The sequence below is a fragment of the Macaca mulatta genome, chromosome 2 (assembly GCF_049350105.2).
Source record: "Macaca mulatta isolate MMU2019108-1 chromosome 2, T2T-MMU8v2.0, whole genome shotgun sequence".
Lineage (NCBI taxonomy): Eukaryota > Metazoa > Chordata > Mammalia > Primates > Cercopithecidae > Macaca > Macaca mulatta.
In genome coordinates this window covers 174,720,115-174,746,345 of record NC_133407.1, presented here as the reverse complement: position 1 = coordinate 174,746,345, position 26,231 = coordinate 174,720,115, and the positions used below count along the sequence as shown (strand labels likewise).

Here is a 26,231-nt window from a genome sequence, read left to right as displayed (position 1 = left end):
CATTGTTTCTGTAATGCACTAACCCTTCCTGTACGTCTCTTCATTTGCCTCTCAGTCATGCTTTCGGTGTTAAACAAACCACATTTTCTCATTTATTTCCCCAATAACTTTTAGTCCAACACATTTTGGAAAGAAAAATGAAGGAAACATTTGCTACACCCCATTTCCTATCACTCTTCTGCTTTAAACAAACACTTCTTTAGCTAGAATGTTCTCTGTTCATGCCCGCAGAACCCAGGCTTCATTGAAGGAGCAGTCGCTGATTGGCTGCTGCAGTGTGAGGAAGCGAGGGAAATCAGATCAGTGCTGTACTCCTCCCGGACCAGCAGCAACTCATCTGTTTCCTTCTCTCTTTATTTCTCCGTATTTTGGGCCAAAGAATCGGGGCATCTTCTTCCTGCTGCATCTTCAGTTGTACAGAGAAACTTGAGTAACATGCTGTTAGCTTAATATTTAAAAATTTTTTCTGTCATTTTTATAAGGCAAAAATTATTACAAGCTTTAGTATCTTTCTCTTCATCTTTCTTTCTTTTTAAAATAATGTCTCTTAAAAAAATAGTAAAAAAAACCCAACGTGTTACTTTCCCCAGGGAAGCTCTCCTTGACTGTTAATACAGGTTAGATTCCAGTTACATGCCCTCATAGCCCCTTGTATGTCAGCTTTCAGCATTTAACTACAATTACAATGAGTTATTCAATCATGTAACTCACTGATGTCTCTTATCCACTATGATGGCAAGGACAATATATGTCTAATTTATTGCTTTATCCCCAGCCTCGTACAGTGCCATGCACCTGGAAAGTATTCAGTAAATATTTCTTTAATGAAAAAAGTAAAATAAAATAATATCTCTTCACTTCAAAGCACCAAAAATTGTAGTTAAAAACAGAAACAAAAACAAAAAACAGGAAAGTAATAGGAAAATCTAGGTTCTCCTTAAACAGTGATGTCATTCTGGTTTAGTCAGTGCTATTTGGTCAATGGGAGTCTCGGAAATTAATTAAGGTTCCTGAGGTTCTTCAGACACTTGGCCCACATATCATGGTTTCCCTTACTTGAAATGTTGCTGTATAGCCATAAGAAGGAAAATTCATGGAATTCCAATTAAACAATAAAGCTGAATGAAAGTTTTTTAAAAAGTCACTGGACAGTAGGCTCTGCTTAAGGCTTATCATCTGAAAGAGGAAGACACTTATTTTAAAATATTTGGTTTATTAAAATACCATGACTTGATAGGTAGATTAGGACTTTTCCTTTGGACTCAGCATCATGTTGTTAAATTGCAGAGAAAATGACAGAGAAGGAGCAGCACTTTGGTAGAGATGACTTTAAGGAGACTTGAGGGAAAAAATATGGCTTTCCCCCCACAGTCTCTCTCTCTCTTTTCCCCCCACCTCACCTAACCATGAACCTAACGTACTTTTTTTTTTTTTTTAATTTTTTTTTTACACAGAGTCTTGCTCTGTTGCCCAGGCTGGAGTGCAGTGGCACAATCTTGGCTCACCACAACCTCCGCCTCCCGGGTTCAAGTGATTCTCCTGCCTCAGCCGCCCGAGTAGCTGGGATTACAGGTGTGCACCACCACACCCTGCTAATTTTTGTTTTTTGGTAGAGATGGGGTTTCACTATGTTGGCCAGGCTGGTCTCAAACTCCTGGCCTTGTGATACGCCCATCTCGGCCTCCCAAAGTGCTGGGATTACAGGCTTGAGCCACCGCACCCAGCCCTAAAATTATTTGGCTTCTGAATTTCTGACTTATCTCCTTCTTTGGACCACCCTCAGAAAAAACTATAACATAGATATTGTTTTATGATTTGTTTTCTTACGATGAACAGTTAGTACCTTTACGTTCTCCCAATCCACCAACCAGTGTTTTTTGTTTTTGTTTTTTGCTTTTTCGGGCCAGGATTTTCCTCTGTCATGCAGGCTGGAATGCAGTGGCATGATCACGGCTCACTGCAGCCTGAATCTCCCAGGCTCAAGAGATCCTCCCACTTCAGCCTCCCAAGTAGCTGGGACCACAGGTGCACGCCACCACACCTGGCTAATTTTTGTATTTTTTGCAGAGATGGGGTTTCGCTATGTTGCCCAGGCTGTTCTTGAACTTATGGGCTCAAGCAATTCTCCTGCCTCAGCCTCCCAAAGTGCTGGGATTATAGATGTGAGCCACCGTGTCTGGCCTCAACAAGTTTTCCTAAGAAACCCACCAGGGTGTGCTATGGGACACCAAGAGAGGACACACAGGACAGAGCTATTCTTTGGAAAGGGAAGTGAGTACCCCTTTCACTTCTCTGCTATGAACCCAGGGGGTCAGTTTGGGAGGCAGAAGACCTGGAGTGAGCTTTGGGTACAGCGCACAGAATAGAACTTAGAAATCTAAGAGGCAGCATCTAGGGAAAAACCGAAACCAGATCTGGGCAAACTACACAAACCAGTCATGGTGCCAAAGGGATTATATGCTGAGAGAGAGGATCAAGGTATGAGGCAGCAGAGTGATGGGAGCCTGGGGAAGTCAGAGGGAAACTGCAGGGTTCAAAACAGACAGTGGCAGGCGGGCCCCAGGCTAAACCTGAGCTTGGGTGCTCTTAATATGCTACCTACGATGGTGATGGTGTCTGGACGGTGTCTCCTTGGCTCATCCTACCCATCCTATCTGTGCTGGTCATTAAGTCATGCACTCTCAGCTCCAAGCCCATCCTTCTATAATAGGCTCTGTGATGCTGGGTGGAGCCCTGCTGACAATTCTCCTCTGTCAGTTGTTTCCCTGGTAGGCCCAGCCCATAGCAGGTGCTAGAGGGAAACTGCTAGGTAAGAGGAGGTAGAACAAGCTGATCCCTCCTGTTCCTATCAGCCTCACCCCAACAACAGCCCTGTCCTGGCAGTGATCGTTGATTGCAATACTTTTCCTACATTCCTCTGAGGCACGCTGTGTTCCTTCCATGGAAAGCTGGGTCCCAGTTCTCCTCTTTCAAGCTTCTGTGTTCTAATAACCTCAACCTCTTCCCTTTGCTCCCCTAGCCTAGGATGGTAGCTGCTTCCTGCCATTACTAGTTCTGTGCTATTTCAGTGCCCTCTCTTTGCATTTCTAGTCTTCCAATGCCCTTTAAATCAATTCCTTATATTAAACTCTCTCTGTTAATGTAAGTGTGGTTTCCTTGTGTTTCCTTGACTGGATCTTGCCTGACTGAAGGGTCAATCCTGTTGAAGGTGGGGAACCCACCCACTTCTTTTTCTACATGCACTGAGTACTTACTCTGGAATTTTGCTGAGGGGACTTATTTAATCCTAATAGTCCGGTGATGTTGCTGTTTTCCCCATTTAATTCTGGTAGCTGAGACGCAAAGAAGTCATGTCATTTCCCCAGAGTCACACAGTACATGCTGTTAAACATGCTAATAGAACTCGATTCAGACCCAGACTTGCCTGACCCCCAGGCCCTTCTCTTGTATTCCAACTTGCTGCCTGCTGTTCCTGCTGGTGTCCCAACTTCCCTTTGCACTGTCCCATCATCTCCATCTCTTTCCTCTGAGTGGGGTGTGCGGAGGTGGTTGAGTCCTGGGGCAGAGGAACAGAAGGGCCCTGAGTGCCCATGAAAGATGGGAGGAGGGGAGGATGTTGAGGCTACAGAGGCCACTGAGTTGAAAGGATCCATGAATACAATACTTTGCCTGGAGTGAGAATGGCACCGCCAGTAGTGAAAATAGCCAGGCCAGGGAGGGAAGCATTGGGTGGAAATTCTGTAAGCGAAAGCCAAGATGGGGTGAACTTGGCAAGCAACAGCTTCTGCCTTGAAACTGCTGCCTTTTCCCTAAATAGGTTCAGCTATTCTGAGAAAGATTAAGCTACAAGGAAAATGAGTTCTCTTTAGCATTATCCTTATACAGAAATATATCCTTATACAGAAAAGACAGAAAAGATGGAAGTATTCACTGCTGTTTTCTCACTTTCTTCAAAACACTTGTGGACTCTGTATATTAACTTCTCTGCTATACTCGCATTTGCAAATCTTAACAATACATGGAATGCTGGACAATTTAAGGCATAATGTCATCTGGCAACACAACAACTTTGTGGGATTGTTTACTTGGCTGATATTCTGGCTCTTACAATGATGTTTTGATGTTTCCCTTTTCACTTCTAGGAGGCAAAGAGTAATGCACCTTTTACAAACAAGTAAACTTTGTGTCACCGCAGCTACAATAATTTTCCTTATATTATCTGTGATAATTTTATTTCAACATTTTATCTTGCATTTTATACATCTTTGTGAATCTCCTTGAAATCTTTTGGGAAAAAATTCTGAGGACATTTCTACCTCCATCTATACGTTCATCTAAAATTTTTCTCTACCTCCACTTATACTTCATTTCTACTGCCATTTATTTCCTCCGTGCCTCCATTTCTGCACTGATCTGCTCAGACAGCTGTAAGGGAGAAATGGACAGTCCAACTCTCTCTTTGTAGTCTTCCAGTTGTGTGTTTTTAACCCAAATTTGAATATGAAAGCCTAATTATGAAGTTTTTGACCTAAAGATGGTTCACATCTGGTCTTAGAAACCTCCTCTGTGTTTCTACAAGAAAGCCAGTCGTTGACAGACATACTAATGGGCCTGTGATATAGAACTCAAACCTTAAAAAGTTCTAACCCATCAAGAAGTCCCATTCATCATTTCATTTTCTGGAAAGGATATAAAAAATGAAATGTCAGAGCTATAATGTCAGGACCATTTAAAATGTCAAGTGCTTGTTGTTGCATAGCCTGGCTGTCTGCTGTTCTGATCAAACCTCCAACTGGCATAATAATTACAGAGGATACATCGCATTTTCATGCACAACTGGATGCAAATTTATAACGAATCATATGAAAACATTCTCACTGCCCCGGCTGAAGTTTTCTCCTCTTACTACATAGCTTAAGATTTTTTCTTTTGAAGCAGAGCATCATTACTAATGCAAGACAGCATTCACCAATGAGAAATAGGTGCAGAAAAAAAAGTTTCTCAAATAAACCAGAACTCAGTCATTTATAATATACAGATGCAACAAGAGCAAAGAGGCAGCAAACACATTTACCACATGCACGTTTAATCTGAGAATGCTAAACTGTGGAAACACTTTCCAACTGATAATCCAGTTCTACTTCAAGGTGTAGATTAAGTGCACAAGGAAACACATATGAGAGTTCTATTTTGAATGGATAGGTATGGAGACAATCCTTCAGTGTAATTATTATGTTTTAATCCGCAGAGAGAGCACAGAAAAGCAACAATGCATCTGTTTAGGATCTTTATGGAAGTCTCTACTGGATTAAAATAAGTGCTATATTCACAAGCCTATATGAATTATAACAAAGACCTGAAATCAACAGCATGTACATGGGGAAGATTCTATTTCTTCTCTATTGAAATGTTGTGCTCATTGATAGCTGGGAAAGGTATTCTCACAGAGACTTCATTTTCACCTTCCCTAGGCCAGCCTTGTCAGGAGATTTGGAGGAGTCTATCTCCATGTCTGGCTGCTTCCCGTTACAGATTACTCTTAGCACGTTGGAGAGGTCGAAGCTCTTGTAAACAATCTCCAGGAGATCCTGATCTTTTGCTATGCCATTGATAAATTCTTCTAAAGTCAATTCTCCTGGAAAATAACCAAAAAAAAAAAAAAAAAACAGTTAAGAAGAGGCCTTGTCTATACCACTCACTGGCACAAATGATATACTCACTGGTATGTTTATTGATATTCTTTTGATATCCTTTCCCCTCAACCAGACTCTAAGATCTTTGAAGATCTTCATTTAAAAAAAAAAAAAAAAAAAAAGCGTTCAGTGGTGGGGTTGCCAATGAAAATAAAGATAATAAACCTATTTTTATGTTTAGTTGAAAACATCAGGTAATGCCCCAGATGAAATAAGAGCACATATACAATTATATCTCTGCACAGTATTGGTTTTTGGACTTTTAATCTCGAAGATATGACCAAGTCTTAGGAGCATGATAGATTGGAGATTTTTAAGATCAAGACAAAATGACTACTCACAAGGCTATTTTCAATATTCTTCTCTCTGAAGAAATAATTCTTGGGACTGTCCAAAGCTGTGAGAAAGCTTCAACATGTGTTCATTCCACAAGTTATTATTGGTCATTATTTCTCTTCTCTTTTTCTGGTTTTTGAGTCCCAATCTTATCATCTTGAGTTACGTCTTAAGTCTGTGCTGGCCAGCCCAGTACTATAAATTTATTGCCTTATATCCATGTGTCCTGGCTGCCATGTTTTTCTACTACCTTCATCCCACAAGATGACTTTTAAACATTTTTTAGGGAGGTGGAATTCTCTGTTGATATGAATCATTTGGGTTGGGATTATGAGTGTGTTCAAGTTGAAGGGTACAGATGCAGTTACTGATCTCAAAGAGACTGTACCCAGGGGAGGTTTGTGGATGGGTAGATCAGCCAAAGACAGGTCAAGTGCATTCAAGAACTGGAGAAAGTGCATTCAAGGAAGGAAGCAGCAGGGACTGAGTCAGGTGTTATGCTGTACCTATACTTTTTAATGGAGAAGACAAATATCTAAAATACCACAACATTGATTCAAATGTCAAAAAGCATGAATCATCATATATTCATAAGACACCTCCCTTTTGGTTTCAAAGCAAAATGCTAAAATGCATTTTTTAAGAGAAAAATCTAATCTGTGTTCCTTATGTTATGCTTATGCCAAAGAAAGGTCTGTGAAAACCTCAGTTAACAGCAGTCAGGAGTAGGGCCCCATGTGTGTCACAGAAAAAGTCCAATCGTGGAAGAAACCATAGGGAGTAGAGAAGATTGCAAATTTTAAAAAGTGGTACATGCGTGGCTGGAGAGAGTCCCATGGGTCAGTGGCAACGGGGCAGGGAACCTCAAACAATCACAGAATAACTGCCCTTTGCAAAAGAAAATCACAGCTGGTAAATTCCCAACCCCAAAGACTTTTCAAATTTATCGGGGCTCAGCATGACCAAGAGAGAAGTAGAAGTGGAGCTGGAGACAGTTTTGACTGTTTAGTTATAAAACTTCTCTGCTCTAACTACTGGCTACAGAAGAGGTAGCGTCTGAAAGAACCGGGATATAGTAGTGGTCTCAGCTGAAAAGCAATGCAGGTTACTGACATAGATAAGAGAGAAAAGATGGAAATATTCACTGCTGTTTTTCCACTTTCTTCAAAACACTTGTGAACTCTGTATATTAACTTTTTCATGTTACCTAATCACTTACCATAAAAAAAAATCTCTGTTGCAAATCATCATCAAACTCTACCTTTAGTAACATGTTTACTATATCTAAACTACTTCTTTTGAAATTGTCTTCACTGTTTCCCTCTAGCAGTCAACATTCATTCATTTATTCATCACATTTATTAAGCCCTAACCACAATTACCATTTCTATTACCACACAGCTACCACCACTATAGCCGACTACAGTGCTATGAATATGGTAGGAGCTCAGAAGGCACACACTGACTAATTGCCTTCCTTTATCTCATGTTCTTTAACATTGCTTCCTATTCTGCTTTAATGTGACTGTGGATTTAGGCCCCAACAAATTAAAAGAATGCTTTCTGTATTTCCCTGGAAAGAGTCACCTGTGGAGGTCCAGAAGCTTCCCACTAAAGAATCTACCAGCAAGGCCGGGCACGGTGGCTCACGCCTATAATCCCAGCACTTTGGGAGGCCAAGGCGGGCGGATCACAAGGTCAGGAGTTCCAGACCAGTCGGGCCAACATATGGAACCCCATCTCTATTAAAGATAAAAAAATTAGCCGAGCGTGGTGGTGGGCGCCTGTAGTTCCAGCTACTCGGGAGGCAAAGGTTGCAGTGAGCCAACATCAGGCCATTGCACTCCAGCCTGGGCGACAGAGTGAGACTCCATCTCAAAAAAAAAAAAGATAAAGATTCTACCAGCAAAAAGCCAATGCCTGTAAGAGATGATAGTGCAGGGAGATCATGGGACTTAGAAGGAATCTAAAGTCATCACTAAGTTTTTATTACTTTGTTTTATATATACAGACACATTTCAATTTTGAGTCTCCCCCTGTTGCCCAGGCTGGAGTGCAGTGGCGCGATCTCAGCTCACTGCAAGCTCCGCCTCCCAGGTTCACACCATTCTCCTGCCTCAGCCTCCCCAGTAGCTGGGACTACAGGCGCCACCACCACGCCCCGCTAATTTTTTGTATTTTTAGTAGAGACGGGGTTTCACCGTGTTACCCAGGATGGTCTCGATCTCCTGACCTCATGATCCGCCTGCCTTGCCCTCCCAAAGTGCTGGGATTAAAGGCATGAGCCACCACGCCCACCCAACATATTTCAATTTTTGTAGGACATTATTTGGAAACCTCATGATTTTATTTTTATAAGTTGAAATATATGTACTTGGAATCTACGTTGTTTACTGCTGTTTGTTGTATTAGTGGGTGTGCTCTGTATGTCTGGGGACCCTGAAGGTCAGTATCACTGGTGCTCTTTCATCACTCACTACCAGTTTCAGGAGTTTCATTTGTAATAGAATAGCTACCCAGGAATATTTTACTTAGTCTTGTTTTTGCAATCCAGTTATCCTACTGATATTCCTAAATCATGCATTTCTTCCCATTTACATCTTAATCTTTTATAAAGAAAAATTCTCCTTCACCCCCCAAACCCCCACCAAAAAAAAAGCAGAATTTACTGCGCATGCCTACATTAGTATTTCTGGTCTAAACTGGATCCTTTCCCTACATCTTATACAAAAATTAGTTCAAGATGGATTAAAGACTTAAATGTTAGACCTAAACCATAAAAACCCTAGAAGAAAACCTAGCCAATACCATTCAGGACATAGGCATGGGCAAGGACTTCATGACTAAAACACCAAAAGCAATGGCAACAAAAGCCAAAATTGACAAATGGGATCTAATTAAACTAAAGAGCTTCTGCACAGCAAAAGAAACTACCATCAGAGTGAACAGGCAAGAATGAGAGAAAATTTTTACAATCTACCCATCTGACAAAGGGCTAATATCCAGAATCTACAAAGAACTCAAACAAATTAACAAGAAATAATCAAACAACCCCAACAAAAAGTGGGCAAAGGATATGAACAGACACTTCTCAAAAGAAGACATTTATGCAGCCAACAGACACATGAAAAAATGCTCAGCATCACTGGCCATCAGAGAAATGCAAATCAAAACTACAATGAGATACCATCTCACACCAGTTAGAATGGCGATCATTAAAAATCAGGAAACAACAGGTGCTGGAGAGGATGTGGAGAAATAGGAACACTTTTACACTGTTGGTGGGACTGTAAACTAGTTCAACCATTGTGGAAGACAGTGTGGCAATTCCTCGAGGGATCTAGAACCAGAAATACCATTTGACCCAGATATCCCATTCCTGGGTATATACCCAAAGGATTATAAATCATGCTGCTATAAAGACACATGCACATGTATGTTTATTGAGGCACTATTCACAATAGCAAAGACTTGGAACCAAACCAAATGTCCATCAATGATAGACCGGATTAAGAAAATGTGGCACATATACATAATGGAATACTATGCAGCCATAAAAAAGGATGAGTTCATGTACTTTGTAGGGACATGGATGAAGCTGGAAACCGTCATTCTGAGCAAGGACAGAACACCAAACACCGCATGTTCTCACCTATAGGTGGGAATTGAATGATGAGAATACTTGGACACAGTGCGGGTAACATCAGGCATCAGGGCCTGTCATGGGATGGGGGAAGGGGGGAGCGATAGCATTAGGAGATATACCTAATGGAAATGACGAGTTAACCGGTGTAGCACACCAACATGGCACATGTATACATGTGTAACAAACCTGCACGTTGTGCACATGTACCCTAGAACTTAAAGTATAATTTAAAAAGAAGAAGAAGAAGAAGAAGAAGTCATCCTGATTTTAAAAGAAATCAGCCTGTGTAGAGGATTTTTTAAAATTTTAATTTCTTTTCATTATAACTTCATAAAACATTGAGCTGGGGCTGGAACCTTAGCAAAGATAGGGTGGGGAAGATTTGGGAGATGAGAATAACCAAATTTTCAAGGGAGGATGCTGGTGAAGATTTTGAATGACACAATATTGTGTTTATTAGCACGGTGGCACTAGAAGCATTTAGCGCCATTTTACAGGAGAGCTTTTGCATGCAGTAGTTTCTTTTCCTTTACGTGGAAACTCAGTTCCCTCTTATCTCCTGGTAATTCTCAGTTTCCCAGTTTGATTCAATGTGACCCTCATGGCTTTTCACAAAGTTCTAGTCTAAAGCACTGGTCTTTCTTTTTAGTTAATCAATAAAATTTCTTTATGTCCTGCCCTTGTTTTTTTTTTTTTTTTTTTACCCAAAATATCTGCTCACTAATCACCCTTCTTGGCCAGGCACGGAGGCTCATGCCTGTAATCCCTGCAGTTTAGGGGACCGAGGCGGGAGGATCGCCTGAGGTCAGGAGACTGACACTAGCCTGACCAACATGGCGAAACCCTGTCTCTACTAAAAATACAAAAATTAGCCAGGCATGGTGGCGGGTGCCTGTAATCCCAGCTACTGGGGAGGCTGAAGCGGGAGAATCACTTGAACCCAGGAGGCGGAGGTTTCAGTGAGCCGAGTGGTGCCACTGCACTCCAGCCTGGTGACAGAGAGAGACTCTGTCTTAATAATAATAATAATAATAATAATAATAATCACCCTTTTCATTTCCTCTTTGGCCTCTTTTCACCTTCACCATTTGTTATTACGAGCCACTTAAGTCTCCCTTATCCCTGGGCCTTATTTGGCTCTATGTGAAACTTACTGAGGCACTTTCTGCACTTGATGTTGTGAACATCCATAAATCTCCCTAAATCATGTCAAGAATGATGCCTAACCAGAACATGGTAGAACATGGATTGCTGTTCTTCTGGTGGTAAAGCCTGCAGAATTCCACACTTAATCATTTTGCCTGACTTGTCTTGTCTCCTCTGTTTTCATTTTTCAATAATATTGAATGTTTAGCTTCAATTTTCTGCCTCTGTCTCTTCAAGCTCTTTCCTGATGCTTTTGTTCGTAATATAAAAATAAAACTAATTTGTTAAATTATAACAATAATATGTCCTCATGATTAAAAAAATTGAACAATACAGAAATGTAATGAAAAGAAAAAAATTTCCCTTTAACCTCTTTCTGGCACCTGGTCTGACTTCCCATAGGTAATTAACTCCTGCTAACTGATCAAGGTTTATATTTTATGAAGTTTTTAACATATATGCATATATTTGTTAATTAAAAAAAAAAATTCTTGATACCTTTCTTCCTATAGATAGAATTGCATATTGTGCTTGTTTCTTGATTGAACCTTTTCTTTATTCCTTATATGACATCTTCTTAGCAGACGCTCTTTCATTTCACGGTTACTTATAGAGCACCTACTGTGTGCCAGCATAGGAAATATCAAAGTACACAAAACGGAAATGGTTCCTGCTTTCATGGACCTCATAGCTCTTCATCTTGTTATAAATCTAGCATTAATCCTGTACCTTTATTTTGCTTAACCTTCTAACTTTGATTTACTATTATAAGAATTATGCTTAGAATACTTCACAAAAGTTGTGTATTTTTCTGTCACAACAGATGTGATGTTGACCATTCTTCTGCAAACAATTTACAATCAAATTGGGATTTTCATATATGTACCTTTTTGTTGTATATTTGTGGGCTGTGACCATCTTTACTTTTGGTTTCAATATTCATAAGATTATCGGCACAGTGATGCGCTTGTTTTTTATTTTGAGAAATAAAAAATATATATACATATATATGTCAGTGTATAGTCAACAGCATTTTGGTATACTTAATTGAGCATCTCTGTTTCTATCAATACTGATGTTTTGATAAAAATGATAATGAACAATAAAAAGTTATATTTGAGGTATACAGAGTTGAGCTTTTACAAATGCGGATAGACATTCTCCTCTGTGGTGCTAACTCCCCCTTTATTTGTAAATGAAGCACTTCATAGTATTCTTCTCTGTCAAATACTGGCCAAATCCTTTTTCACTTCTGCAAATATCAACCTTTTATATCTTCATTACTGTTTCTTCCTTGTCTTTGGTTACACCGGGCTGTCTCTGTCCACCAGCACATTTGTTAGCATCTTTTTCTTGATGTATGGAATGATCCAGCTGTCTCTTGATGAAACGATGTAACAGCTGTCAATAATTTTTTATACAAAAGCAAGTTCTATCCGTTTTAGTTCTGTATATGCATTTGCTAAGAAATAGTGATTCATAGTTACTCCGAAGTGTATATGGGTGTGGATGTGTGTATAATTTTTTAAATTAAAATACAAGTTTTGGGGGCTGGGCATGGTGGCTCACACCTGTAATCCCAGCACTTTGGGAGGCTGAGGCGGGTGGATCACAAGGTCAGGAGTTCGAGATCAGCCTGGCCAATATGGTGAAACCCCGTCCCTACTGAAAGTACAAAAATTAGCTGGGCATGGTGGCAGGCGCCTATAGTCCCAGCTACTTGTAGGAGGCTGAGGCAGAAGAATTGCTTGAACCCAAGAGGCCAAGGTTGCAGTGAGCTGAGATCACACCACTGCACTCCAGCCTGGGCAACAGAGCTAGGATATTATTTTAGGATAATATTATTATCCTAATAATAATAATAATAATTTTTATGAGAGGAAACAATTAGTATATTTAGTTTTATAAACTATTCTAGAAACCATAATTCATCCCCTTTTTCCTGTCATTGACTTATTCTTGTAGGTCAAAGAGCCCATCTCTCTAACTTCAGGTGACCTCAGCTATTGCCCAGGTACAATTTCTCTTTTCTGAATTCACATCTCTTTTAACCCAGCCCTTTCTATTTCAAGTTCCTTTCTAATCACAGTCCCCATTTTATTGATTCATTATACTTTGCCCTTGGGGAATCTTCTTGGATAGTAAACAAAAAGTCTTGAATTATATTCACATTTTCTGGAATACATTATCTGTGTCCTCAAAGTAATAGAATCTTAGTTTTTTCCTGAGAATACCAAAATCTTCGTACTTCTCCGAGGAAGGTCACTTTCCTATTCCCCTCACTCCTAGCACTAGAAGCAGTGTTCATGGATATTATCAAACATTCTTGACCTGCCCTTTTGAAAGTCACTGTCTAAACCAAGTCTTAAAACTGTGATGTCCCATCTACTTCCAGAGTACTCATTCTTCTACATCAATGCTTTCAGCCCCAGGCTGAAATGGATTATTTACTCTACTCCAATCCCTGCCATCCTGCAGCACCTCTAAGATTAAAAACAAAGTGAAACAGAATGAAATCTACAGCATTTCTCCAGTTTGATGACCACCATTTTCAGTTGCATATTCCAAATAAAGTCTTCATTGTCCTCACCAGACCCTCCACTCTCCATTTCTCTGGTCCTTTCCTAGCTGCACTTAGCCACCTTATCTACTCTGGGTAGTCTGACTCTGTTTCTTACAAGCTTTCACATGTACTGGCATGTTTCATTATTTGATGTCGCATACTAGTAAGTGAGCATACTGAATTGAGATTCGGGAGAGGCAGATCTAGACCGAGGTCCTTAAGAGAAGATTGATGCAACTGATGCATCTTCAAATTGCTTTCTTGAGCAGTATACTCTTGTCCTGTCATTTGGCTTGTTCGCAGCAGTGGCTGCATTTGAGCTTCCTCCTGGCCTCACCATCCCATCCTGCCACGCTGAGCTGCCACATTTTACTAGAACAACCTGCCACGCTCAACATGGGAACATGCGTCTCTACTGCCCTCTCGTGTCCACCAGAAGAAGTGACGCATGATGGGCAGGTCGATGCCTTTGGAAGGAGTTTTGGAATGATGACAACTGTGACTGGCATGCCAATGCCTCTTTTCCATTTTTTTAAACGTTTTACTGATATCTTATATTTTTAACAATGTCAGATTTTCTGTTTTTCAAGGACCGTTCCTAGATCTTCTGCCTCAATCTCAAGTCATTATGTTCACCTACCTGTTTGCTGATATCAAAGCCATATGGTAGAAGCACTCATTTCTCTTGGGCTGTCTGTGTCTTCCCTCTTCACTCCTACCTTTGAAGAAGAAAGGCACCTCCTCTGAGCTAAAAAGGAACCCAGATTACAGAGTAGAAAGAGCAGATGGAGAAATAATCAGAAAGAGCAGAAATGTAGATAGAAAAGGTAGAAAAAGCAGAAATGGAGGCAAGTGTGGACTCTTCTCCAGAAATGTTTAGTCCAAAGGAAGAAAAAAGTCTGACAGTAGAAGAAGATAAAACAATTGAAGGAAAGTTTTCCACAGTAGGGAAAACTTGAGTTTATTTATATGCTGACGGAAAACCTCCAGTGGAGAGGAACTGATTAATAGAATGTGTCTCAGAGCAAACAGCAGAAGGTACTTCATCCTATATTCTTCCGATTTATTTCCTCGTCTCACCTTTACTCTTTACATATCCCAACGTGTCAAGCATCACACATTGGAAATAAATATAGTCAATAAATATTTACTCAGTTGAATCATACTGAGAACATTGGATTGGTCCAGTTATGAAGCCCAAGTCACAACTAGGGTTCTCTTGCATGGTTCCTGCTTTTGTCTAAATGACACTCCCCACTACCACCATCTCCTACTTTGTAAGAAAAGTGATCCAGAAGAGAGTAGCTCCATTACCATCATTGTTTATATCGATCTTACGGAACACCAAGTTGGTGAATTCTTCAGGACTCAGGGTTTGCTGGCCATTGAGGGCTTGTACCGCCTGCAAAAAGACATTAAATCAAAGAGGTCAACTTTTCTGGAAGCAAATACATTTTGCAACATTTCTGCTCCAATGTGACAGAATTTGGGGATGTGTTAATGTCAGTTGCTATCCAACCTGTACCAGTTGTTAAAAGTAAATAAAAAGAAAAGATTGTATGTCAGTTCTGTGTAATGAGACTTGGAAATTAAATGAACTAAATAAAGACTGAAATCCTATTTTATACAGTATAAAGGGATCCATTCAACATATTAGATCACAACAGATGCAATGAGCCCATTGGAGAAAATATTGTAGTGGTCATGGTCATAAGAATTCCAGACCCAGAAAACAGACATCGCTCTCAATTTCAGACAGGTTCATTTGGGTCTTATGGATGAAAGTAAAAGGATGACCACAACGCTGTAAGAGTCTCAAGTTTCCTCTCTGGCTTCCACCGCTGGCACCCCTGGTTCTTTGTGCCTTTTTGTAGAATGATTGACTGGGGAGACAGATATATACGGCTTCGAAGGGCGCTGAATTTCTCCCACATTCTGCCAGAGACCAGGGGGCAAATGACATTTCCAGCCTTGCTAGAGGAAAGACATAGCTAACCTCCCCTAACCCCAAGGTGATTAAATTAAATGACCCAGACTTGATATAGAACTTCATAATAAAATGAAAGATGATTATTCATTTGGGAATTTGAACATAACTCTCTTGATTGAACATGAAGGAATCTTTAGAAAAACTTCTAGCAATGTATTTCAATTAGAGGACACAATCATAAATATGGCTCTCTCTCTCTTGCTGCTTCCCAAGCATTACCAACGTTAAGTCCAGGATTAATCATAATAAATGGTAGTAAAACACCAGTCTTGGCTTTAGCAAGTTTAGGTCTCATGGATCTCATGGTTAAATATAGGACAATATTTAAAGTAATTGCTATATACATATAGCATCACATTTGAAGAAAATTTTAAGGATTTCTCAGTGTTTGGTCAGAGGCTTCAAAAGCCTAGAAAATTTGGCCAGGTATCAAGTATCCCCACGTTCTGAAGTGATATTAGACCACATAAAGAGTCATAGCAAAAAATTGTGAGATCTTAGTTTGTTCATCACCAATCTTCAGGTCATATAAGTGCAAGTGAAATATGGAAAGTGGAGGAGCACTGAGGGGATATTTTTGGAGGGAATCGTCAGCTTGCTCTGTTTTCCTTCCTTTTTTATTAGAAGCAGCAGGATCAGGGGATAGGAAAGAAGCTTTTTTTTCTTCTTCTTTCCTTCCTCATTTACTACATTCATTCTTCCTTCCCCAGTTTCCTAACGGCAGTATCTGAGCACTCCCTGTGTGGGAGCAGGAGGACACAGGAGAGAAAGGGAAGCAGGAGAGTTCTCACGTGGCAAGTACTGTCCTGGTTAGCTCATTTCAGTGCTCCCTGGCCTGGCAGGTGTAGACGCTCTCTCCTGCAATTCTGTAGGCATGAATCATGCATCTTGATTCCAGCTGGTCCCTTTCCTGCTTAGAATTTCTTAAAATCTGCGGCCGGGTGCGGTGGCTCATGCCTGTAATCCCAATACTTTGGGAGGCTGAGGTGGGCGGATCACGAGGTCAGGAGTTCATAGACCAGCCTGGCCAATATGGTGAAACCCCATCTCTACTAAAAATACAAAAATTAGCCAGGCATGGTGGCGGGTGCCTGTAATCCCAGCTACTCAGGAGACTGAGGCAGGAGAATTGCTTGAACGGAGGTTGCAGTGAGCCGAGATCATGCCATTGCACTCCAGCCTGGGTAACAGAGAGAGACTCTGTCTCAAGAAAAAAAAAAAAAGAAAAAAAAAGAGTTTCTTAAAATCTGCACAATTGCCATTTTTAGACTAGGCAATTCTTTCTTGTTCAGGCCTGTCCTGTGCATTGTTGAATACTTAGCAGCCTCCTTGGTCTCTAAGCAATAGATGGCAACAGCACTACGCATTCTCTATTCTCCAACTCACCAAAATGTCTCCAGACAATGTGCAATGTCCCCTGAATAGAGATTCTCCTGGTTGAGAACAAGTGCTCTAGGTCTACCTGCAGCTTTGAGTTTTCTTCACATCTTCCAGTGGCCCTGCAGGATAAGATCTAACACAGATCTATGCCAGCTTCCTCTCACAGTGTTCCATACCTGATCTATAGAAAACACCCTAGCATACTTTGTCCCAACAAATTCTATGCAGGCAGATACTTCCAAAGTGTGCACTCTTGCTGCCGCTGTTTGCTTCTTTAGGCTTCTCACTCACGACTCAAACACTCACTGTTGTGATCCTCAAATTGCAGGATACAACCACAGTTCAGTGGTTTACTAACATACTCGTGTTATTGACCTGGGGGGGTCCTACTAAATAAATTTTCCTCAAAAATCCTTAAAAACCTTTCTCTGGACTGTTTTATACCCTTGAAGTGAGATTAAGCTGTAGCTATCTCCTTTGTAGATACTGCCTATGCTCTGGTACTTCCTTGCAATCTCTTAATGCCTGGGCTGAATTCCATTTTAGCGTCTGTATTATATGTAGAGAGAACTTAGATTGTACACTTTTTATTTACCTTGCTGACTTTTTTCTCTTGTCTGTTGTATAGAAAGTATGTTCCTAGGCTACCACTTTCTTAATAAGTATATATTCCATTGCATTAATTTATTTAAACATTTTCCTCTTTTAGTTTTTTAGAATTTTTTGCTATCTTAAGAGATTCTGTGATGTAAATCATAGAACTTTCATCTCTAATAATTTTTTCCTAACTCAAAATAAGTAATGCTAACTCTAAAATGAAGATCAGCTTTCAGCCTCTCGACGCAGGCTACCACATTTCCCGGAACGTTTTATCCACTTACACTCTCTCCACAGTGTGTAAGACGCCTTCCTTACCACGCTCTTACCAGAATTTGCATTATTGTTTTTAGTACTGATTAATATAGAGACAAATGGTATCTAATTATTAAATTTCTGTTCTGTGCTTTTATTTTTTCAATTTTCCTATGTTCTTTTTTTTTCCTTTCTAAGCACTTTGAGGGAAAATTCAATTTGCGACTTACTACTTCTCTTTCCTTGGCTCACTAACTGAAGTTATACATTTTAACTAATAAAAATCTACAGCACATTTCCCCATAAGTTATAGACAAAATTATGTTTATCCTTGTTATTCCTAATTCTTTTCAGAATCTGATGACTCTCTCCTTCACCCAAAAAAAGCATAACATACAGGCAAAATTTTTTGTCCTTAAGTTTAAAGGCTAAAATGACTCCTGAAGGCCATTGATTCTTAGATCCCAGACTAAAAACCCCTGTTTCAAGAAATGCTTTGGTGGCATCCTAAGATCTATATGCTGTATTTACATTTTCATTGTTTTTAGAAGAAGCCCAGTATTTAAAAGAACATTTTAAAATTTACATGGAGTTGGGTATTCTCTGTAGAATATTTGGTATCTAATTTAGTGTTGCAATATATAAGGTATAGGCAGAATTTCTAAATTGTTCGCTTGCCAAGTGAATCCTAGCACATTTTTTGTGTGAATGATCTATGTGAAATTAAAATATTAGCAATATTGGTATTATCCTACCCTTGAACTCTTTCCATATGTTGGTTAACTCTACATTTGCTTATTTAGCTTTCCATTTTTATCTGCTTTGAACATTTGTTGAGAAGTTTAATTATAAATGTAGTTCTACTCACTTATTTTTCTGGCATTTTTGCTAATATTTCTACTATGTATTTTATTTGTAACTCAGCTCCTTCATCTATGAAACAAAGAATTTGGACCAGATCATTTCTAAGACATCTAATTCTAATGCTCTTTGAGTCTGTGTTACAAATTCAATGTCTTAGATTCATAATATTAATTTTACCTCTTATCTTCATTTAGGTATAGTGTCCCACTTAACCAGTTTTTACTCTGGGCACTTTACTGTTTCATAGCATGATAATAACTATCTCCTACTCCATTGGGGTGATGGTATAGGGGCTTAGAAAGGCACTTATTGAACTTTAGATGTGGAAAAGATCTGAGATCCCTGAACCAACTATTAGAAATACTTCAGTATAGCTCCCAGAAAGATCAGTCCTCACATACCTTCATTCTTAGTCCATGTCTCTTGTTAAACATATATAAACCATCTCATAGTTTAGCTATTCCTCACCAGGCATTCTGCACTGAGGCAGAGAAAAAGATAAGTTGTTTTACACTATCATATTTGTTTCATTTTTTCATTGCAATGCTCTGTTAATTTTGTGAATGCCAGGGTGGATTGCACCAAGAAGGAAAAGCTGATTTGCTGCTGTTGCCCATTCAGTAATCAATAGGTTAAGTAAAGCTTACATTACTTCAGCAATTCAAAATGTATATCCCAAAAACAGCCAACCCCATAGACGGCTGTTACCTACTCCATAGGAAGGGAAAGTGGGTTAACTGTATAGTGGCCTGAAAAGGATACTTTACTGCTTCACTTACCACGAACATGTCCAGTAGTTCATTTTTGTCAATAGAACCATTTCCATCAACATCATACAGCTTAAAATACCATTTTAATTTTTGCTCCATTTTTTCTTGCACGATTAGATTTACAGCAGCAATAAACTCCAAAAAGTCAATAAATCCATCCTATGGAAATTAAGATGAAAAGAAAAATAAATATTTAAGAAGAATAATTGTTTTTTATTTGAGAAGTCAGCATTCATGAACAGGGCCTTTAGTATAACTTAAATCAATCCAAAATATTTCAGCATAAAACTTTTCCCTAGTGTTTCATTTAAAAAAAGTTTACAGACACAAGTGACTTTAATTTTACAATTAAGTGCCTTAAGTAAATAGGCATTGTTTTTTAGTGTAGTTTTAGGCTCACAGCAAAATTGAATGGAAGGTACAGAGGTTTCCTATATACTCCCTGTCCCCACACATGCCTAGTCTCCTCCGTCGTCAGTGTCTCCCATCAGAATGGTACATTTGTTATAATTGCTGAACCTACACTGACACATCATCATCACCCAAAGTCCATAGTTTACATTAGTGTCCAATCTTTGTACTTTACATTCTGCAAGTCTAGATATATAATGCCATGTACCCACCATTATAGTATTGCATAGAGTAGTTTTGCTATCCTAAAATTCCTCTGCGTTGTGCCTATTTAGTCTTCCCTAACTCCTGACAACCATTAATCTTTTTACAGTCTCCATAGCTTTACCTTTCTAGAAAGTTATATGGTTAAAATTATATAGTGTGTAGTATATGGTACGTAGTTTTTTCAGATTGGCTTCCGTCACTTAGTAATATGCATTTAAATTTCCTCCTTGTCTTTCCAGGGTTTGATAGCTCATTTCTTTTCAGCACTAAATAATACTCCATTGTCTGGATGTACTTCAGTTTATTTATCCATTCACTTCCTGCAGGACATTTTGGTTGCTTCCAGATTTTGGCAATTATAAATAAAGTTGCTATAAATATCTATGTGCAGATTTCTTGTGGACTTAAGTTTTTAACCCCTTTGGACAAATACCAGGGGATTTGGATGATATGTAAGAGTATGTTTAGTTTTTAAGAAACTGCCAAACTATCTTTCAAAGTAGTTGAACCATTTTACATTTCTACCAGCACTGAATGAGAGTTCCTGTCGCTCCACATCCTCACTGGCATTTGGTGTTTTTAGTGTTCTGGATTTTGGCCATTCTAATAGGTGTGCAGCGGTATCTCCTTGTTTTAACTTGCAATTCCCTAATAATATATGATGTTGAACATCTTTTTATGTGCTTGTTTACCACCTGTATTTCTTCTTTGGTGAAATATTTGGCCCATTTCTTAATCAGATTGTTTTCCTTTTTTCAATTTTTTAAAAATTTCAATAGGTTTTTGGGAATCGGGGGCATTTGGTTACATGAATACATTTTTTAGTGGTGATTTCTGAGATTTTGGTGCACCCATCACCTGAGCAGTGAACACTGTAGCCAAGGTGTAGTCTTTTATCCCTCGCCACCCTCTACCCTTTCCCCAAAGTCCAATGTATCATTCCTATGCCTTTGCATCCTCATAGCTCAGCTCCCACATATGAGTGAGAACAGACATTGTTTGGTTTTTCCATTTCTGAGTTACTTCACTTAGAATAATAGTCTCTACTTTTATCCAGGTTGCTGTGAATGCCATTATTTCATTCCTTTTTATGTCTCAGTAGTATTCCATGGTGTATACACACACACACACACACACACACACACACACACACACACACACACATATGGATAATTGTCTTTATCCACTCATTGATTGATGGGCATTTGGGCTGGTTCCATATTTTTGCATTTGCAAATTGTGCTGCCATACACACGCATGTGCAAGTATCTTTTTCATATAATGACTTCTTTTTCTCTGAATAGATACCTAGTAGTAGGATTGCTGGATCAAACAGTAGGTCTACGTTTAGTTTTAAGGAATCTCCACGCTGTTTCACATAGTAGTTGCTAGTTTACATTCCCACCAGCAGTGTAAAAGTGTTCCCTTTTCTCTGTATCCATACCAACATTTGTTGTTTTTTTGATTATGGCCATTCTTGCAGGAGTGAGGTGACATTGCATTGTGGTTTTGATTTACATTTCCCTGATAATTAGTGATGGTAAGCATTTTTCCATATGTTTGTTGGCCATGTGTATATCTTCTTTTGAGAATTGTCTATTCATGTCCTTAGCCCACTTTTTTATTATTATTATACTTTAAGTTCTGAGATACATGTGCAGAACATGCAGGTTTGTTACACAGGTATACACATGCCATGGTGGTTTGCTGCACCCATCAATCCGTCACCTACATTAGGTATTTCTCCTAATGCTATTCCTCCCCTAGCTCCCTACCCCCCGACAGGCCTCTCCCTGTGTCCATGTGTTCTCATTGTTCAACTCCCACTTATGAGTGAGAACATGAGGTGTTTGGTTTTCTGTTCCTGTGTTAGTTTGAGGAGAATGATGGTTTCCAGCGTCATCCATGCCCCTGCAAAGGACATGAACTCATTCTTTTTTATTAACCCACTTTTTGATAGGTTTGTTTGGTTTTTTCTTGCTGATTTGTTTGAGTTCTTTGTAGATTCTTGCCATTAGTCCTTTGTCGAATGTACAGATTGTGAGATTTTCTCCCACTCTGTGGGTTGTCTGTAAACTCTGCTGATTATTTCTTTTGCTGTGCAGAAGCTTTTTAGTTTGAGTCCTATGTATTTATTTTTGTTTTTCTTGCATTTGCTTTTGGGTTCTTAATCATGAAGTCTTTGCCTAAGCCAATATCTAGAAGGGTTTTTATGGTGTTATCTTCTAGAATCTTTATGGTTTTGGGTCTTTAAGTCTTTGATCCATCTTGAGTTGATTTTTGTATAAGGTGAGAGACAAGGATCCAGATTTATTCTTCTACATGTGGCTTGCCAATTATCCCAGCACCATTTGTTGAATAGGGTGTCCTTTCCCCACTTTATGCTTTTGTTTACTTTTTCAAAGATCAGTTGGCTATAAGTATTTGGCTTTATTTCTGGGTTCTCTATTCTGTTCTATTTGTCTATGTGCCTATTTTTATACCAGTGCCATGCTGTTTGGTTGACTATGGCCTTATAGTATAATTTGAAGTTGGGTAATATGATGTCTCTAGATTTGTTCTTTCTGCTTAGTCTTGATTTAGCTATGCAGGCTTTTTTTTTTTTTTTGGTTCCATATGAATTTTAGAATTTTTTTCTAGTTCTGTGAAAAATGTTGGTGGTATTTTGATGGGAGTTGCATTTAATTTGAAGATTGTTTTTGGTTCTATGGTAATTTTCACAATATTGATTCTACTCATCCATGAGCATGGGATGTGTTTTTGTTTGTTTGTGTCATCTATGATTTCTTGCAGCAGTGTTTTGCAGTTTTCCTTGTAGAGGTCTTTTGACTCCTTGGTTAGGTATATTCCTAAGTATTTAATTTTTTTGCCGCTATTGTGAAAGGGGTTGAGTTCTTAACTTGATTCTCAGCTTGATCGCTGTCGGTGTATAGAAGAGCTACTGGTTTGTATACATTAATTTTGTATCCTTAACTTTTGCTGAATTCATTTGTCAGTTCTAGGAGCTTTTTGGAGGAATCTTTAGAGTTTTCTAGGTATATGATCACATCATCAGCAAACAGCAACAATTTGACTTCCTCTTTACTGATTTGGATTCCCTTTTTTTCTTTCTCTTGTCTTATTGCTCTGGGTAGGACTTCCAGTACTAAGTTGAACAGAAGTGGTGAAAGTGGGCATCTTGTCTTGTTCTCAAGGGAAATGCTTTCAACTTTTACCCATTCAGTATGATGTTGGTTGTGGGTTTGTCACAGATTACTTTTCTTACCTTAAGGTATGTCCCTTCTATGCCGATTTTGCTGACGATTTTAATCATAAAGGGATGCTAGATTTTGTCAAATGCTTTTTCTGTGTCTATTGACATGATCATGTGATTTTTGTTTTTAATTCTGTTTATGTGGTGTATTACATTTATTAACTTATGTATATTAAACCATCCCTGCATCCCTAATATAAAACCCACTTGATCTTGGTGGATTATTTTTTTGATATGCTGTTGGATTCGGTTTGCTAGTATTTTATTGAGGGTTTTTGCATCTTTGTTCATCCAGGTTATTGGTCTGTCATTTTCTTTTTTTTGTTATGTCCTTCCTGGTTTTGGTATTAGAGTGATACCGGCTTAATAGAAGGATTGAGGGAGAATTCCCTCTTTCTCTAGCTTTTGGAATAGTGTCAATAGGATTCGTACCAATTCTTTTTTGACTGTCTAATATAATTCCACTGTGAATCCTGGACTTTTTTGTTGGCAATTTTTTTGTTACTATTTCAATCTTGCTGCTTGTTATTGGTCTGTTCATAGATTCAATCTCTTTCTGATTTAATCTAGGAGATTTGTGTATTTCCAGGAATGTATCCATCTCCTCTAGGTTTTCTGTTTTATGCACATAAAGGTGTTCAAGTAGCCTTGAATGATCTTTTGTATTTCTGTGGTATCGGTTGTAACATCTCCTGTTTCATTTCTAATTGGGCTTATTTGGATATTCTCTCTTCTTTTCTTGGTTAATCTAGTTAATGGCCTGTCAGTTTTATTTATCTTTTCAAAGAACCAGCTTTATGTTTCATTTATCTTTTGTATTTCTTTTTTTTTTTCAATTTCATTTAGTTCTGCTCTGATCTTCATTATTTATTTTCTTCTGCTGGGTTTAGGTTTAGATTATTCATGTTTATGCAGTTCTGTGAGGTGAGACCTTATTTGTGCTCTTTCAGACTTTTGATGTAGGCATTTAATGTTATAAACTTTCCTCTTAGGACCACTTTTGCTGTATCACAGAGGTTTTGATAGGTTGTGTCACTATTATCATTCAGTTCAAGGAATTTTTAAAATTTCCATCTTAATCTCATTGTTGACCCAACGATCATTCTGAAGCAGGTTATTTAATTTCCTTGTATTTGCATGGTTTTGAGGGTTCCTTTTGGAGTTGATTTGCAATTTTCTTCCACTGCAGTCTGAGAGAGTACTTGATATAATTTAAATTTTCTCAAATTTACTGAGACTTGTTTTGTGGCCTAACATATGGTCTATCTTGGTGAATGTTCCATCTGCTGATGAATAGAACGTACATTCTGCAGGTGTTGGGTAGAATGCTCTGTAAATATGTGTTAAGTCCATTTGTTCTAGGGCATAGTTTAAGTCCATTGTTTCTTTATTGACTTTCTGTGTTAATGACCTGTGTAGTGGTATCAGTGGAGTATTAAAGTCCTCCACTATTATTGTATTGTCATCTATTTCATTTCTTAGGTCTAGTAATAATTGTTTATAAATTTGGGAGCTCCAGGCCAGGCATGGTGGCTCATGCCTGTAATCCCAGCACTTTGGGAGGCCGAGGCAGGTGGATGACCTGAGATCAAGAGTTCGAGACCAGACTGACCAATATGGTGAAACCCCGTCTCCACTAAAAATTCAAAAATTAGCCAGACATGGTGGCAGATGCCTGTAATCCCAGCTACATGGGAGGCTGAGGCAGGAGAATCATTTGAACCCAGGAGGCAGATGTTGCAGTGAGCTGAGATTGTGCCATTGCTCCCCAGCCTAGGTGATAGAGCAAGACTCCATCTGAAAAAAAAAATTGGGGAACTCCAGTGTTAGGTGAATATATATTTAGAATTCTGATATTTTCCTGTTGGACTAGTCCATTTATTACTATATAATGTTCCCCTTTATCTTTTTTAACTGCTGTTACTTTAAAGTTTGTTTTGTCTGATATAAGAACAGCTCCTCCTGCTCGCTTTTGGTGTCCATTTGCATGTAATGTCTTTTTCCACCCCCTTACCTTAAGTTTATGTGAATCCTTATTTGTTAGGTGAGTCTCTTGAAGGCAGCAGATGGTTGGTTAAGTCCTATTTATTCTGCCATTCTGCATCTTTTAAGTGGAGCTTTAGCCATTTATTTTCAATGTTAGTATTCAGATGTGAGGTATTATTATATTGATTATGCTCTTTGTTGCCTGAAGCTCTGTTCTTTTTTGAGATGGAGTATCACTCCGTCCCCCAGGCTGGAGTGCAGGGGCGTAATCTTGGCTTACTGCAAGCTCTGCCTCCCAGGTTGGTTCACACCATTCTCCTGCCTCAGCCTCCAAGTAGCTGGGACTACAGGCACCTGCCACCATGCCTGGCTACTTTTTTGTATGGTTAGTAGAGATGAGGTTTCACCATGTTAGCCAGGATGGTCTCAATCTCCTGACCTCGTGATCTGCCCTCCTCAGCCTCCCAAAGTGCTGGGATTACAGGCATGAGCCACTACGCCCTGACTGTTTTTTTTTTTTTTTTTTTCTGTTCATTGTGTTATTGTTATATAGATCCTGTGAGATTTATGCCTTAAGGAGGTTCTATTTTGGTTTATTTTGAGGATTTGTTTTAAGATTTAGAGCTCCTTTTAGCAGTTCTTGTGGTGCTGGCTTGGTACTGGAGAATTCTCTCAGCATTTGTTTGTCTGTAAATGACTGTATCTTTCCTTCATTTATGAAGCTCGGTTTCACTAGATACAAAATTCTTGGCTGATAATTGCTTTGTTTAAGGAGGCTAAAAATATGACCCCAATCCCTTCTAGCTTGTAGGGTTTCTGCTGAGAAATCTGCTGTTAATCTGATAGGTTTTCCGTTGTAGGTTATGATGCTTTTGCCTCACAGCTCTTAAGATTCTTTCATTTGTCTTGACTTTAGATAAGCTGACGACTATGTGCCTAGGCAATGATCTTTTTGCGATGAATTTCCCAGGTGATCTCTGAGCCTCTTGTATTTGGATATCCAAATCTCTAGCAAGGCTGAGGAAGTTTTACTTTACTATTCCCTCAAATATGTTTTCTAAACTTTTAGACTTCTATTCTTCCTCAGGAACCCAATTATTCTTAGGTTTGGACATTTAACATAGTCCCAAACTT

At 39.0% G+C, this 26,231-nt stretch overlaps 1 protein-coding gene across 2 annotated transcripts in view; it reads right to left on the bottom strand.

Annotated features, from left to right (window-relative positions):
• Positions 1 to 5,217: 5,217 nt before the first annotated feature.
• Positions 5,218 to 26,231, bottom strand: part of GUCA1C (guanylate cyclase activator 1C) — a 48,022-nt gene continuing 27,008 nt past the window's right edge. Inside the window, exons 2-4 of one of the 2 annotated variants that reach the window (XM_001102050.5) lie at positions 19,250 to 19,399; positions 14,699 to 14,786; positions 5,218 to 5,635 (exon numbers count right to left, since the gene is read on the bottom strand). In XM_001102050.5, coding sequence (XP_001102050.2) covers positions 5,442 to 5,635; positions 14,699 to 14,786; positions 19,250 to 19,399 — 432 coding nt within the window. In that variant the 3' untranslated portion in view covers positions 5,218 to 5,441. Of the gene's footprint in view, positions 5,636 to 14,658; positions 14,787 to 19,249; positions 19,400 to 26,231 lie in introns of both variants that reach the window. The other variant, XM_028844636.2, reaches the window with a different exon arrangement.